The sequence below is a fragment of the Eublepharis macularius genome, chromosome 6 (genome assembly GCF_028583425.1).
Source record: "Eublepharis macularius isolate TG4126 chromosome 6, MPM_Emac_v1.0, whole genome shotgun sequence".
In the NCBI taxonomy this organism is placed as follows: domain Eukaryota; kingdom Metazoa; phylum Chordata; class Lepidosauria; order Squamata; family Eublepharidae; genus Eublepharis; species Eublepharis macularius.
This window is the reverse complement of record NC_072795.1, coordinates 36,134,766-36,151,775: the sequence shown is the minus strand read 5'-3', so window position 1 is coordinate 36,151,775 and position 17,010 is coordinate 36,134,766. Positions and strand designations below refer to the sequence as shown.

At 40.9% G+C, this 17,010-nt stretch overlaps 1 protein-coding gene across 3 annotated transcripts in view; it reads left to right on the top strand.

The window, feature by feature from the left end:
• RNF13 (ring finger protein 13) overlaps positions 1 to 17,010 on the top strand; it is a 76,105-nt gene that overhangs the window by 10,689 nt on the left and 48,406 nt on the right. For 2 of the 3 annotated variants that reach the window (XM_054983485.1, XM_054983486.1), the window contains exons 2-3: positions 10,678 to 10,804; positions 13,594 to 13,674. In XM_054983485.1, the coding sequence (XP_054839460.1) occupies positions 10,691 to 10,804; positions 13,594 to 13,674 (195 nt within the window). In that variant the 5' untranslated portion in view covers positions 10,678 to 10,690. Of the gene's footprint in view, positions 1 to 8,862; positions 8,934 to 10,677; positions 10,805 to 13,593; positions 13,675 to 17,010 lie in introns of those variants that run through there. The other variant, XM_054983484.1, reaches the window with a different exon arrangement.

Below are 17,010 nucleotides of genomic sequence, written 5' to 3'. Positions count from 1 at the left end.
TGGAATGTAAAATAGTACAGTGCTGTCCTGAACAGTTACGCCCTTTGACTTCAATGGACTTGCAGGGGTGTAACTCTGCTTAAGATAGTACTAGTAGTTTTTCACAAATAAATTGCAAATTTACCCAGTACTTGAGAGAGAGCTTCTAGGAGTGGCACCCAGTACTCCCTTAGTACAAATATCTTAATTTTTACCATCTGAGAGAGATGAGAAAAAAGAAGTAGAAATTAGAAAACAAATCCTGTAGTAAAAACGTATTATTTAGACAGTCTCATGCAATTTGGATATCTAGTTAAAATTTTGTAACATTGAACTCTTTAATGTGTTCATTAAACACCTGATCATCAAACACTTTTTTATTTAGCATATTAATTGTTGCCACAGTAATTCACATTTCAAAAATGTGTATATTCTTGGAATGAAAAAAAAAATGGTTTTGACTATAGTATAAACAGAAATTACTTAAAGCTGCAGTTTGTATTACATAAATCTCTTCATGCTATACATTTTCAGAATAGAACCTCATATTAAAAAGTATCTTACTCATTCCAAAATAGAAGTATTTCATTGGAGGTTTTGTTAGTGCTCCCTCAAATTCCCAAATATTCCATTGGGAAAAAAGGTGTGTGTGTGAAATATTTGTTTACAAATATAAAGAGAGCAATCATATCTTCCCTCAACTTCCTCTTCTTCAAACTGAACATTCCCAGGTCACAGTCTTTCCTTGTAGGGCTTGGGCTCCAGGCCCCTGATCATGCTGGTTGCTCTCTTCTGCACCCATTCCAATTTGTCCCACTTCCTTTTTGAAGTGAGGCCTCCAGAACTGTACACAATACTCCAGGTGTGGCCTGACCAACACAGTATATAGTGGGATAATGACATCCTGTGATTTGGATGTTATGTCTTTGTTAATACATCCCAAGATTGCATTCCCCTTTTTTGCTGCTGTATCAAACTGACTGGTCATATTTAGCTTCCAATCCATCTGTATCCCAAGATCTTGTTCACACACACTGCTACCCAGAAGTGTATCCCTCATCCTGTCATTTGATCATAGAATGAGATGAGGTTGGTCTGGCAGGACCTGTTAGGGACAAATCCATGCTAACTTCCCCATATCACCATGTTGTCCATCAAATGATTGCAGATTGACACCTTTAATATCTGTTCCAGTATCTTCCGTGGGACAGAAGTCAGGCTGACTGGCCCGTAATTCCCAGGATCATCCTTTTTCCCTTTCTTGAAGATTGGGATGATAATCGCTTTCCTCCGATCTTCCAGCACATCACCTGACCTCTTAAGAGACCTGGAAGATGATCAGCAAAAAGTCTGCAAGCTATTTCTAAAGTTCTTTAAGCACTCTTGGGTGCTTGTACATCTAGCCTAGGGGACTTGTACACATCCAGAGCAGCAAGGTGCTTCTCCATAACTTCTCTGCTCATGTGAACCAGCAGCCCTGAAGCCATACTTTGCCTGTTATCAGCTCTAGTTGGTCCTGTTCTCTCCTTCAGGGAGAAAACTGAGGCAAAGTAGAGATTGAGACTTTCTGTTATCTCTCGGTCCTCTGTCAGAGTTTCTCCATTTTCACCCAGCAATTGGAATATCGCTCCCTTCACCTTCCATTTGCTCCTCTACCTGAAGAGGGTCTTTTTGTTGTGGCACCCCCCCCCCCCCCGGCCAGTCTCAGCTCATTCTGAGCTTTAGCCTCTCTGACGGCTGCCCTACAGTGCCTGGCTATTCCTAGGTACTCTTCTTTGGATGCATTTCCTTACCTCCATTCCTTGAAATCTCCTTTTTCCTCCTTAGCTCACCACAGAGCTCTCTGTTCATTCACATTGACATCTTATATCCTCTACCGCATTTCTGTCCTGCTGGAATGATGATAGCTTAAGCCTGCAGCAGCTCTTCTTTTAGGAGAGCCCACCCTTCAATCACTCCTTTCCCTTCCAGCATTCTTGTCCATGGAATAGCTCTCATCATATCTCTTACATTTATTAAAGTTTGCCCTACTAAAATCTAACCTGCGAGTTTGGCTACAGACTCTTTTGGTACCCTGCAGCTGTACTATGGGGCTTCATCTATGAAGCAGAGTCATTAAATGACTGGTTTTATGTGTGTTTGGCCAGTGTAGTTGGTAAGGGCAACTACCAAGCGACAGCTTTACTAATTTTAGTACCATGGGACTACAGACTCTTAAAGGTTTAGAAAACTTGGAGAAATGCATGAAAAGAATATACTTTGCTTTAGGTTTTATCTCTGTTCCAGAGACAGCTTTGTGGGGTTTGGAGATAAGCTGTGTTTGATAGTTGTTTGTGGTATCTTTTCCTACTTTAAAGGACAAGTCTCTAGCATAAGAAGATTGTGAGATTGTCCCAACATTTATTCTGTAGATGTTGCATCAGGCTGAAAAGATCTGTCTGTCTTTCTGTCTTTCTTTACTCTTCTGACTTATAAGTCTTAAGTAGTGTTCTTCAAACATAACTGAAAATATGAGGAAGAAAGGAAGAGTTCAGGCCAGAGTACGCAGACTACAAAAAGTTGCACAAATTCTCATGACTTGAACTAAAAATTTAGCTAAAATGAGTAAATTTCCCACTCTTAAGTCTGTTAGCAATTTAGGAACTAAAATATCTAGTCTAGACTCTGTCCAGTGTAATGTCAGGGGTTTGATCCGTTTCTGTCTCACCTTGTTGTACCAAGGACATTCAAATAAGACATGGGTTACAAATTTGACAGCACCTAGACCACAGCCACAATATCTATTTGAGAAAGGTATACCCAAAATGCAGCCTTCAGAGACTGCAGAAGGTAGTTCATTTAGTCTTGCAAGCATAATTTCTCGTCTTTATTTTGGAACTGTTAAGCCAAACAAATACATTGGAATCGTAAAACTTGGAGGGATCTCCATACAGAGGGAAGAACAAATCCTCCTGGCTGAAAAGATCCACAAGATAGTGAGTTTGAGGGCATATGACAAGGATGGAGATAATCAGATGGGTCAATCAAACTTAAGACTAGTTCAAGCTCTCTGGCTGCTTGTGGTGGTAACTGGACTTAGGGGCCATAGCAACCAATGGACCCAACAATGTGAGATTGTAAAGAGCAACCAATGTGCTTCAGCACATAAAATGCAGTGGTTAGGCTGTCCCTTAATCCAGCAATTCATAGATGAACTTTGTATAGTTTGTTCAGACAACATGCTTTCAGTGCAGTTAGTCTGCTTATGAAAATAGAAACCACAAAGGCAAACTCTAATGAGGAGCTTTTTCTACAGCTCCTCATTGGTGTGACCAGAATATGATGGCTTGATAGACAAGAGACTAGATTCTGGTTTGCTGAACCCAAGACTCTTGAAAAGATAATCATGAAATCTACAACTTTCTTATTAGTGAGTGAGAGGAAGAAGACCCAGACATCAAACGTTAAATTATTTTTCACCAAAGCTGCAAATCTAGAAAGACAGTATGTATTGCTGCTATGTGTATGATGCAGCAGTTTCCAAATACAGCTGCTTTGGGATGTGCTGTAGGACAGTGCTGGGGGGGGATGTGCTGTAGGACAGTGCTGGGAGGGGGGCGTGGCTGGCAGGTAGAGCCGGGAATGAGTGAAGGGATATAAGGGAAGTCCACCCAGAGGATGGGGTGGATTGTGTAGGAGCGTGGTGGAGTTTAGGAGAGTGGGAGAGAAGCTGGAAAGTGGAAGAGTGAGAGAGATGAAGGAGAGGAGGAAGAGCGAGCCTGGAGGAGATGAGGAGGGTGGAGGCTTTGGGGAGCGAGAATTAAGGGGAGGCAGCCGGGACTCTGTCAGGTTGAGCAGGCTTGCGAGTGGACTGAGAGGGAGTGAGGGTGATGTATATTCCCCCTCCTTCCACAGAGCGAGAACCTGAACAGCCCTGATGGCCTCCCAGAATCAAGGACAGCTGTGCCAACGCCTGGTATAGTGGTGCCCGTGGCAGAACCTGACAAGCAGGTTCTCTGAATTCCCAGCTTTCAACTTGAGCCATCATGGTCCTCCTAACTTACCCTGCAGGGTTGCTGTAAGGAGAAAATGGAGGAGAAAATGTGTAAGCTACTTTGGATCTCCATTGGGGTGAAAGATGGGGTCTAAATAAAGTAAAAATAAATAGATGAACTTGAGGAAGATAATGGACATGTGACTTTAAAATAATATCAAAGAAAACATCTGGGTTTCTACAGTTTGATATTAAACGGAAAACATCAGCTTTGATGATTATCAAAAGCTGGAAAATGATGTCAATAAAAGTATCGATGGAAATGTGGAATTGAATGTGGTCGCATGTGGGCTCAAATTTAGTATCTTCTGATCTGAAGGTACATTTTATGAAAAATAGGTACAGATGATATTTAATACCTAATAGGTTGCCACACATATGTTCAGGGTCTACTAGTGCATGTTGGAGATGTTCCTGAAGTCAAGCAGATCTCATACTTATATTTTGGACCTGTCCTAATATCCATCCTTTGTGTCAACAGATTCTGAATATTATTTGTGATTTTGCTGGATACAATTTACTGCTGAACACCATAAGTATGTTGCTCTGTTATTTAAAAGCAAGTGTCTTAACCACAGATAGGGAAATAATAATAAACAGCTGCACAATGGTGTATCACTTCCCTGTGGAAATCATAAGAAGCACTTCCTACATATAACTAGTTTGAAAATTTGGAAACTTGCATTTAAGTATGTTAATTTATACATAAATGTCTTGAAGATGTTAATGCACAACTGAATAAATTTATCAGGAAATGATCAATATCTGTAATGAAGTGGAATTATAAAGTTAAAGATGGGATTATACCTTAAATATTTTCATGGTTATCACAGAACATTAGAAATACTCACTTATTTACATGTTTTTATAAAAATAAAAAATAAAATGAAAAAGAGAGATTCACTAGTAAACAATAAGAACTAAAGTTGATTCATTCAAGAAAGCTATTTTTGAAAGATCCGTCTGTAATCTGTTGGCCCAAGGTTACTCTAGTTGCTCTAGGAACAGATTTAGAGAATAAGAGCAGGTTTAGAGAATTAGGACTGAGGGAAGGACTGCTAGGGCTGTATTCAGATACCGCAAACCATGGTTTGATTAAACTTTGGTTTAATGTAATGATGACTGAATGTAGGCCACCCAGCTAACTGGGGTTTGCGCTTGCTGTGCCCTGTCATGATGTCTGAATGCAGAAAGTCCAGTTTGTTCAGAATCTACTCCCTTAGCTTCTTCACACAGAAAGGGATGCACAAAGCAGCAGAAAACTGTATCACACCATCTATTGATGGTGCTTTCTTCCCTCCCTTCTTCCATTTGCCTTCACACCTTCTCCGTCCTAGTGATGACTTAATAAGAAGGAATGTGCTTCACTGTCTTCAACCTCTGAGGGGTGGGGATATAAAAGGAGCATAGCAGTGAAAGAAGGGGGGGATGGTAAAACATTTATTTCAGAGTTAAACATTCAGCAGTTCAGTTATCAGCTAGACAGAAGGGACTGAGTTAGTGAAACGGACAATCCTTAGCTAAGAATGAGGGGAAGGAGGTTTGTCATGGACCCCAGGTGTCTCCTCCTTGCCCCTTTTCTATTTATTGTAATCCACGTTTATATAGAAAGAGGTTTTGCCAGCAGCTTAGCAGTGTAGTGCAAGGGCTTTTGGGATAGCGTTATGTCTGGAGATGGGAAATTAAGCACACCACAAGCTAACTGAAATTTATGAACAAACTATGGTATGTTGTGTATATGTGTTATGCTAACCAGAGGTTGTGCAACAAATGGTAGTTTAACCAAATAGTTTATTGTGATGTCTGAACATAACTTGGGTACTTTAAACCTTGGCTGAGTATGCCTGAAGAAGTCTTAGTAAACCACTAGGTTTTTGGTTGTTGTGGGTTTTCCGGGCTGTATTGCCGTGGTCTTGGCATTGTAGTTCCTGACGTTTCGCCAGCAGCTGTGGCTGGCATCTTCAGAGGTGCTGGCATCTGAAGAGGTGCTACACCTCTGAAGATGCCAGCCACAGCTGCTGGCGAAACGTCAGGAACTACAATGCCAAGACCACGGCAATACAGCCCGGAAAACCCACAACAACCATCGTTCTCCGGCCGTGAAAGCCTTCGACAATACACTAGGTTTTTCTTTGTCTCAGCTATGGAGAACAGGTTTAATGTGTCCGTGCCCTTAGACTCTGTCACAATCAGGTTTTCACCTTCTAAATCTTGTGATACTACATCTCAGCAAGGACCATTTTCAGTTTGAGTCAACATACTGTAATTCTTGGTTGCATACTGTATCAGCTCTCAGATATTTTCATTGTGGCTTAATGTGAATCTGTCTGCCAGCATCATTTCAGTTCAGCAGCATCTTGTGGCATAATACACTAATTCTAGTTTGTAATATACACTGTGAGTGAGCACTGCAAATACAGGTTGTCACAGTGGTGTGTTTTAATTTTATTAAACTAGATTCAGTTGATAAATCAGTGTTTAGAAGCCTTTAGTTTAAATGAGAATAGTAGATGGAAGAATTATATATCTCTTGCCTATTTGAACTTAAATGACATAATTAAATGTGTCTTAGAAGCCAACTTGCTCTGTGTGCTGATAAAATGTTTGATCTATATCATTCAGGCTTGAGACCTGGCTTGGGGACAGTGACTGCTTGTGGCATTGGTGAATGACCTGTATATTCTAATGGATGACAATGTACTCCTGCCACACACATTAAATCATTTAGCCACTTTTGAATCAGTGGGCCATACCATACTACTGAAACACATAGAATGGGAGAGTATTTAAATGGTTTAAGTCCTTTTGATACCGTGGTTAGAGAATTGTATTAGGATCAGGGAGAACTAGGTTTGAATCCCCACTCCGCCATGGAAGTTCACTGGGTGACCTTGGGCCAGTCACACACTTTCAGCCTAACCTACTTCACAGGGTTGTAATGAGGCTAAAATGGAGGAGAGGAGAACAATGTAAGCCACTTTGAATTCCCATTGGGGAGAAAAGTGGGGCATTAAGGAAGGAAGTAAATAAAATTAAATTGCCAGGAGCTGCCATTTGTGTACTGAACCAGAGTCTGCATGTGGTAGTCAGTTGGCTGAGGGAGACTAGAAACTGAAAACAGATAAGATGGAGGTGATGCTGATAAATAAGATGTTTGCACGGAATGTGGTAGTTCTCCCCAATGTTGATTAGCTGCAGTTTTCATTGAAGGACTCAGTTAAAAGCTTGGGAATTCTTTTTGATCCAGGCCTCCTGCTAGAAAAAAAGGTTTTATACATTAGTAAAAATTTCTTTCTTTAGCTGTATTTAGTTTGGAAATCATTGTCATTTCTACAGACATCTGATAGCATGCTGATCCATGCTGTGGTAACTTCAAGGTTAGAATACTGTAAAATGTTATGTGGGAAACTTTAACTGGAAACTTTAACTGGTGCAGTATGTAGTGGCCCATTCTCTTTCAGGTTGTGCCCATCAGGACAATGCTACACCAATCATAAAGTTCATTCCTGGTTGTCCATTTGTTTCTGGGTCCAATAGAAGGTCCTAGTGCTTGTATTTACACACTGTCATGACCTTGGGCCTGCATTTTTGAAGTATTGTGTCTAGGGGTGTGCAATTCGGAAATCAGATTCAGTAAAAATACATGAATGTGGCCCGATTCGTAAAGATTCGGAAATAACAAAGCAAAGCTTTCTGAAGCGATTCAGGTTGCTTCGGAGAGCTTCGGGGGCAGCCAGCAGTACTTTGCTGGCTGTTTGCATTTGCAGACAATCAGCAAAGTTCTGCTGCTTTCAAGCTTCCCGCCTTTTTTTTACAAGAGGGGAGGGGTAGAAGGAGTGACTCACTCCTCCTGCCCCCTCCCCTCTTGTAAAAAAAGGCGGGAAGCTTGAAAGCAGAAATTTTCTTGCTTTTTTGCAAAGTGGCTTGCAAACAGCAAGAAAAATGCTTTCATGAGATTCCTGCCTATTTTCCTGAACAGGAAGGTGACTAGGAGAACAAGTGGGAGGAGGGAGGGAGATCAGAGAAGGGAGGGGGGAGTTAGGAGTGGCCAATCCTGCAGCAGCATTTCCTTCCAGCCAATGGGATTCTCTAGAAGGAGAGTGCCTTTTTTGAAATGCTGCAGGGTTTTAAATTGGAGGCTTGCCTTAAGTGAGCTTCTGTTTTTCCTGGCTTAGAGAGAGACATGAGAGACTACGTGAATTCTCTGTCTCTGTGGTGACCTGGGACTTGGCTGGCCTTCTGGTGGACTCGTCTAGATTCTGGACTGCAAGAATTGGATTCCCTGGTGACTGACTGACTCACCACTGGACTTCAGGACACTAGTAGGAGAGTCAGTTACTGACTCACTGCGTTTTCTCTTTCCCCATAGGGAATAATGGAGAGTGGAGGAGGATAGGGGCACCTCCTTTGGGAGGCCATAAAAAGGCCCCCCAAAGTCCAGTCTCCATGAAACTTGGGGGGATGGGAAGACAGGTAGGAACAGATCCCCTGAAAATTTGGTGCATTTTGCTTGCAAAATGCCACCCCAAGCCACCTAGAAAGACCCCTTGTTTTTCCCCCATTCGGAAAGAAAATTCCTCCCCAGGCCCCTGGAAAGCGAGAAGCATAGTCCCCATTGAAAATAACAGCCAAATCTTTCCTAATCATACCTGAAGTGGCTTGAATAGTGATTTCCAAAGCAGCTTGCCGCTTTGGAAATCGCTTTATTCTGAATCTTTGTCTTGCTTTGGAAATAGCGAAGCGGGAAACCTGAATATTACTGGCACTGCACACTCCTAATTGTGTCTTCCAGTGTTGCGTGCAACAGTTACAGCAGAGCTGCAGCAAAGCTTGTGTAGCACAGTGGTTAAGTGGTCCAGCTGCACATCAACACTGCTGGTTTGAAACCTGCTGCTGCCATGGACTCAGTTGGTGGCCTTGGGTAAGCTACTCCTTTCAGCCCAAGCTACAAAGCTGTATTATGGGGATAATAATAACACTAACTTGTTCACTACTGAGTGGGACACTATCTAGAAGAGCGGTGTATAAGCACAGTTATTATGATTACATTCTTCTCAACAGGTTTCCCTAAGTGTTCATACAGCTTGTGATGGCTGGGCCTAGGCCTTCTCTGCTGCCTCACTGCTATGGAACCACCTGTTCGAGGGGGTGAGGAGGGCAACCAACTAGGGGTGTGCACCTGAAAAAGATTTGGGGGGAAAGATCCAGAAAACCCTGAAATCTGACGCGGCATGCCACTTCGGATTTGGGTTTCTGAGTTGCTTTGGAATGCTCCAGAAAGATTTGGAGCATTCTGAAATGAGGGGGGAGGGGAGACCCACCCCCTCACTTAAACCCCATCCCCCCACCCCACTTACCTGATGGGCGGAACTCAGAGAAGGCCTTCCCCACTGCCACGGCTTGCCAGCACAGCCAGTAGCCATGTGGGCAGAAGGCCTTCCCCACAGCTGCCGCCACACAGCCACAGAGAGGGTTGCCACCGCTACCGGAGGCCAGCGGAGAGGTGGAAGGGCCACCTCCTCCATAGCGCCAGGTAAGTGGGGGGTGGAGGGTAAGATGGGCTTGCAAGCGGCAGGGCCCTTTAAACTTCAGCTGTTTCCCCCCGCCTGCCAGCTGAAGTTTAAAGGGCCCTGCTGCTTGCAAAAGGGCCCTTTAAACTTAACCTGGGCCCCTGAAGCTTCCAAAGCAACCCGAATCACTTGCTGGCCCCGATTTGGAAATCCCAAATCTTTCCAAATTGGGCCCAATTCGGGTTAGAAACCCGAAGCGCACACCCCTACAACCAACTCCCAGAGCCTTCCAGAGAGGCTGTGAGATAGGATTATTTAAAGAATTTATGTAGCCACTGAAATGAACTCTGGTTTAACTATTGTAACAAACTGATAGTTAAAATAGTTGGATTTCAATTACTTTTTAAGCTGTGTGTGTTAATTACATTAATATTTTTGTGTTTTATTGTCTCCACCCAAGGACACCCTTGGGTCCTATCTGTATCAGCAGATAGGGTGAGGGCATACATTTCATCAGTCAAGGTCAGATGTTACCTTTCAGTAGTTTAAGCAGAACATACAGAGGAGTTAAATTTAAAAATTAATAGTTCTTGCATACTAATCAAAACACCTCATTTCTTGTGCGCTTCTTTTAGCTTGTAAAGAAATGTTTCTTATGGCCTTGTTTCTTTGCACCACTGGCAGAGCAGCCCTCAGGATGAAGCACAGTGACTGGTGTGTGAGTGCTTCATCGCAGCATTCATTTTTGCAGTGGTAGTGGTCAGCTCATGATCTTCTTTAACTGAGAAAGTTGGGGCAATGATAATGAGCATTGGCAGTGGCAGCAGCAGACTATGTGAAGCTATAGATAAGAAAGTGAGTGGAGTGGGGATAAGGAGGATGCAGGATGGGCGGGACTGAGGACCGTTCGTCTTCTGTTGAGCATATTACGAGATCCCAAAGCTAACACCTGGCTAACTCTAGTAAATCAGTTTTTATAACAGGATTGCTAATGTGAAATACCTCACTGGGATCCTTTTGCTTTGTGTGCTTTACACAAGATGATGCTGTAATTAAGCAGCCTCAAGACATTTTAGGCACCAGAGCAACTATATATGTCTTTTTGATCAGGGTGTAAATATTTGTTGTGTCCTGACTCTCTTCTATTTTTTTCAGGAACTTAATTAAAATGCTGCTGTCGATAGGAATGCTAATGCTGTCTGCCACTCAGATTTACACCATTCTCACAGTCCAGCTGTTTGCTTTCTTAAACCTGTTGCCTGTGGAGGCAGACATTTTAGCAGTAAGTATTGTAAAATCCTGTATATAATTTTTTTAAATGAATAATGAAATAGTATTTCCAGAGTTATCTTAGGGAATTAGGCTTTTAAAATGAGCTAGCATGAGAACATAATTTCCCTGTGGTTTCTTTGGAACATTTCAGCTGGCTTTGAAATGGTAAACTAAGAATAAAAAGTGATTTTTGGGTTTGGAGGATGGCAAGATATATGTTGTCAGTTTTCAGTAGGCTCGTATTCTGCATTTGTTTTTTCTTTTTCACCTACTTGCTCAGGAGGCCAGTGTGCATTTATTTTAAGGTATGAGTCTTTGCCATCAAATCATAGAAGAGCTGATTACATAGAAGGTAGATTACATTAATTAAGCCCTGCATAGAACTTGAAAATTAGCTTTAGAAATAAGTAAAGGCCTACATAATGTTTGAAATATTGCTTTTAATTATCAAGTACATAAATTGATATGGAAGTTACTGTTTCAAAGTTCCCCTTACATATCCAGCTCGCTCTTTTGATGCTGACATCACAGAACTCTTCTTGTCCACAGTGGTGTGTGTGGTACTTTTTTAAGCCCTATCATCTCACTAGTCATCAATTTACTATTTATGTCCCTCTTTCCTTCAATATGCATGCTCTCCTTTATGTTATTGCTTCTTAGGAAGCCGAAGATTCGCAGTCATACTCAAAATACACAAAACAAAAGCAAGCTCAGACCCTTCAGGAAAAAGATATCCCGCCTTAGGCTTCATTTGTTGACTCAGTGTGAAGAAGCACACTAGGTTTTGTTTTCCAGGCTGAGCCCTGGAAATCATAAATGAAAGTGCAGCTGTGGAAAAGTGTACATTTGCGTCACTACTAAATAATTTCATGTTATAGAGAGAGAGAGAGAGACAATTAGAGACTGTAAAGACATCTCAAGGATCCTACTGGATCATAGCAGAGCTCCATCTAGTCCGTTCCCCCCCCCCCCCCGCCACCACCAACTCCTCGGCAATGAACAAGCTGCTCAAGGAAGCAATAGTACTTCCCTCTGCTGTTCCACCAGCACCTGCTATTAATGACATACTGTCTCCAAATATGGAAGTGCCCTTTTAAAACCACCTGCTCTAGTGCCATCACCACATATTAATGTATTTATTTAATTTACGCCCCACCTCAAAGGGTCCTTATTCTCTTACATCATTCTCTTTTACATTTTATCCTCCAAACAACTCTGTGAGGTAGAATAGGCTGAGAGTATGAGACTGGCTCAAGGTCACCCAGCAAGCTTCCATGGCAGAGTGGAGCTTTGAGTTTCCCAGAAATTAGCTAACTGCTATGCCACATTGACAATGATTGAATTTTCTAATTATTTATTGTGTGAAGAATCATTTCTTTTTGTCTGCCAATCAACTTTTTAAAGTCAGTCTAAGTTCTGGTGTCATGGAAGACTAGCTTTTTTCTCCTTTTCCGCCATGAGTAATCTTAATAAATCTTTATCATGTGCTCTGCCGTGGGCCTAGCTCTTCAGGTGTACATGACTGTCATACAGCCTAAGCCCCAGCATCTCTCTCTTTAGAAATAATGTAAAGCTGTTGTTTCTCTTGTTAAAATAATACACAGATAGAGAACCTAGTTCTTATCCCTAAAAATCTACTCCTAGTTTCCCCCCTATCCCTTTACTAATAATTCTCCCCAAAGGGACTTTTCTCCCACAGTTCTTTGCCCCTCCCTGCAAGCTTCCTGGTTTTGGCCTTTCCCATTCTGCCTAGGTTCAGTCCAAGGAATTTTTTAAAAATATAGACAGGCCCAGCGACTACACCCTCCCCTCTTCAAAAAAGTTGACTTCCAGGTTCTCCTTTCTCATTCCCCTGTAGGGTTGCCAAGTCAACTGGCCTGGAAAAAACATCCTTACCCTTTACTTGAGGTTTAATGAGATGTTATTTATCTGGTGATGTCCTTTATCTCCATACTACAAAAAGCTTCAGTTGCCCCTTTCTATAAGTCTCTTTGAAAGGGACAGAATTTTTTTCTCCAGGTCTGTTGGGAGTGCTGATCCTCCTGTCTGATGACATTCTCTGTTAATAGCAAGAGTCCGCTGCCATGACTGTGCTAGAATATGCTTTCAGCTAGCTCTGGTATAAGTTTCCTAAACAGCCAAGCTTCTTTCCTGCCAAATGGATTTTACTGTGTTCTTTCTTTGATCAGAAACAGGGGAAGGATATAAGAAAAGAATCGTGTACTGCACAATTCTAGGATTTTGTTAACTCTTATTTTCATGAGGCATTGATAGAGAAGTGAGATTAAAAACAAAATATCACTTTAGTCTATTCCACTTTAGTCTATTCTATTTCATTGTTAAGGCATATCTAGACACGCCTCCCCCCCCCCGGGGGGGGGAAGCTTGGCACAATATTATCAAAGAATTCAAATTCTGATCTTGCTGTAAAGAAAACAATTTTGATAAGGTATTAGAGTGTTTCCTAATACTTTTTAGATTTTAGGTCATGCCAAGCATCTGTGGGTGTGGAGAATCTTGGGGATTTTAATGTGATTGAGCTGTGCAAGGAACTGAAACTGAAATAGGTCAGTAGGTGAGTAAAGGAACACCATTACCCTTGTTTGTTAGCCTCTTGGGCAAGAGATAATCAGTTCTTCTTCCCAAGGTTAGGTGAGGTGCTGTTGTATATTGGAGGAATCAGATGTTGGAAATAAAGCATATGCTGTTTATGTTCACTATATGTTAATTTTGTACTATCTTCTTATTTGGTACATAGTATCTAGTTTCAAATCTGACTTGTGTTTCTTTTGTATACAGTATAATTTTGAAAATACATCACAGACATTTGATGACCGGCCAGCAAGGTTTGGTTACAGGTTGCCGTCAGAAGGCTTAAAGGTAAGTGACAGCAAGTAGAAGAATAGGAATAAATGCGTGTTATTTTAACTTGCAGCTTTATGAGTATTAACATATATCTTAGTCTGGAAGTGTTAGTCTTCTCACTGTTTCTGATCAGAGGCTCTGCAGCTTATCACGTAACAGTCTGAAATTCAGTTGCTTGGGAAGAGCAATACATGCTGAACTTCTCTTCTGTCATGCTGCAGTTAAAGGCACAGCCTCTGGGAAGAAGTTAACCCCCTGCAACTATCATTTATATGTATTTGATCGCCAGGACATTGGCTCTAAATCTGCAAAAGAGATTCACAGTTTTAGGATTCCATCTTTGGATGAGTAAAACAAATTATTCTAAGTTGTAGCTCAGAGCTTGTGCTCTCTGCATGACAATTCTGAAAGGGTTTTTTTTTTTAGTAAAAATGTAGGCTTTTAATTAGGGGATTTAATTTTCCAGCTGTGGTCTATTTGTAGTCTGAGGTCTGTTTTATGGATAGCTCTGTCCATCTCCATTAAGTTAACCATTCCTACATAAATTATAGGTATTTTTATATAATCAGTTACTCCTAGATTTCCTGTTATCCCTAGATCAATTTGCTTTGTCTTCACAACTTATCTTCTGCTTTAATCTGAAAATTCCATAGCCAGAGTTGTTAGATTTGTGCTGGAGATGCAAGGCCATGTCCCGCAACAGAGTGGTGCATGTTCTGTTCAGATCCCCATTAACCAGCTTGTTCTTGGTAGCCATGAGCAGAGCAGCATATGCACAGTCATCTGCTGCACTTGTGATTTCCTCCCTCAGGCAGAGAACAGGGAGAGATTACAAAGGCTGCCAGTTCTGAAACTGCTTGGAAGCACCTTCAAAGGCAGCATTCTGGCTGTTCTTTCAGTGAGTGGTGTGGATATTCTGGCAAGATTTTCCTTAAGTTTAATCCTCCTCCGTTTTGTGCATAACCTACAGCTGAAGTGCTGTTGCTTTAAATGCATGCATAACTTGTTCTTTTTTTTTTTTTTACTTGATACGACTATGTCTGTGTTGTAATAACTGTGTGTCCGTCAAGTCCCAGCACACAATATTTAAGGGCAGGAGTAAGATGTGGTATGCTGTACCTGTATTTGTAATGTAACACATTCAGAGAGTTCTTGCTTCTCTAGATATTGGCTTAGATTTAATATAACTGCAGCAAACTCAAGGTTAAGTTTAATAATGCTTCTTAGGAACACTGAGTTTGGGTTGTATTAATGCCACAATATAAATAATAAATGATTGGGTCTCAGCAAAATTTTGCTAACCTTGGCTTCCGAGGTACTATGTTTACTTAATTTAAAATTATTATTGAACCACAGTAGGGACAGGGCTGAAGAAATCTGAAGTACAGGCAATTTGAGCTATATCATCTGATAGGACTTGTCCTGTGATGAGCTGCTGAGAAAGTGGTGGAAATACAGTTGCAGTCATGTGGTTTTTGTTTCCTCAGGATTTTAAAAATTTAAAACAACAAATCAAAATTGATAGGAACAAATGGGGGGGGGGATATTAAGGGTGGGAACAGCAAAAGAACTCAACCTCTAAAAAAATCCATTTTGATTATGACAATGTAGATCCAGACAATGAAATGCTATTCCCTTGCTGTTAGCATTATTAAGCACTGTAGGCAAAAGCAAGAGATGGGAAGTTCTCCTGCATATGCTGACCCTCTGTAAATGGAGGGAAAAAATTGAATAATGAATGGGAAGACTTACAGCTCCTTTGGAGCGTTTATGCATTAGCTAGCTGAGAGTCTGCATATGTAGAGGACTGGACATTAGTTTGCAACTTTATAGGAAGGTCCTGACCTATAGGAAAATGCATCTAGAAGTCATTTTCTCTGTTTTGAAGCATAGTTTTATGTCCAAAAGTTCCATGGCCACAATGAAATACACGTTTGTAGACAGTAGCAGGTTTTTTTAAAAGAAATAATTTGCCCTGGTTTAGAGCCAAATGCTTTAAAACTGCTGAGCTGACCAATGACACTTTATACGTGCTGGAGAATTAAATGGTATAATGTGGAGGTGAAAGAATGAACTGCAAGTGATGGTTTCCAGCTTTCAATGTTCTTGCACATTAAATCCCATGTAGGCAGAAAGCTAACACAGCAGGGTGAAAATCTTGTACCTTCCTTCCTTTTGCTTGCTGTGCTAGTTTTCTGATTGCAAGGAACTTTACATTAAAGAGCATTCTAAAATACTGACCTTCATCATCTCCTCACCTGCAATCATAAACAGAGGGCAGCAGGCAATTCTACCATCTTTCTACCTCATTCTCCTGCATGTGTGAATTAGACCCTTAGGTGAAGATTAGCTAAGAAGCCTAATGATACTCTTAAGATCATTTTTGCTGTTTTCCAAACACACCAATCCCCAGTAGTTTTAACTTTTTCCTCCCATTCACTAATACAAGTTAAATTCCTACACAAAAATTTGAGTGGTGGAAACACATCCATTGGGAGATAAGCTAATTGACTTAGTGCATGGGCTTTTATTATACATTTTCCACATCCCCCATATATACCTTAATTGAGCAAAGAAAGCTTGAAGAGAAGAAATCATAAGAACTGAGAAGAATTTAATGCACTCTTAAAAATTTGCTTGAACAAGATGTTTGTTTGGATTACAAAACACAGTGATTGAAAGGTAAAACTACAATATTGCTACTTATGAAAGTAGCTGAAAGCTTCAGTGAAATACTGTCTTTTGAGACTTTGTAAAATTGGCAAGCTTCAGTCCAGCAAACACTTTACCATATGCTTAACTTTAAGCATTACTTTTGGGAGGCTGTACATATGTTTAAGAACACACTTGAGTGCTTTTCTGGATTAAAGCCCAGGTGAAGTAGAGCTGGAAAAATAACACAGTTATACTCCAGAAGTTGTCATTACAAGTTACACCATATCTTGATGTCTGAAGATTTTAATCGCTTTTGAACTTGTGGCACTTGTATAAATTTCAAGTTCTTCCTTACCTGATGTCTGAAGCTGATAAATTATATTTACCACAATTTTCTGCTTGCTTGTCATTGACAAATTTTGGTGGCTTTTAACAAAAAAAACCTGATGTTTTGTTTACCCTTGAGAATAAAAACATGCTTAAATTTTTCTTATTGTATATTGTACATTGGTTGTGTTGTATTTATAATATTTAAGATAGCCTCAGGGAAACAGATAACATGTTTATTTTAGTCTTTTCTTCCTCCCTCCACGGGAGGGCAGTAGGAGTCTTAAGAAAGAATGTTGCACTCCAGTGAAGATACTTCATGAGAGGATCCATGATTGATTGGTGCTGGGGGACATCTTCCTAATTAGA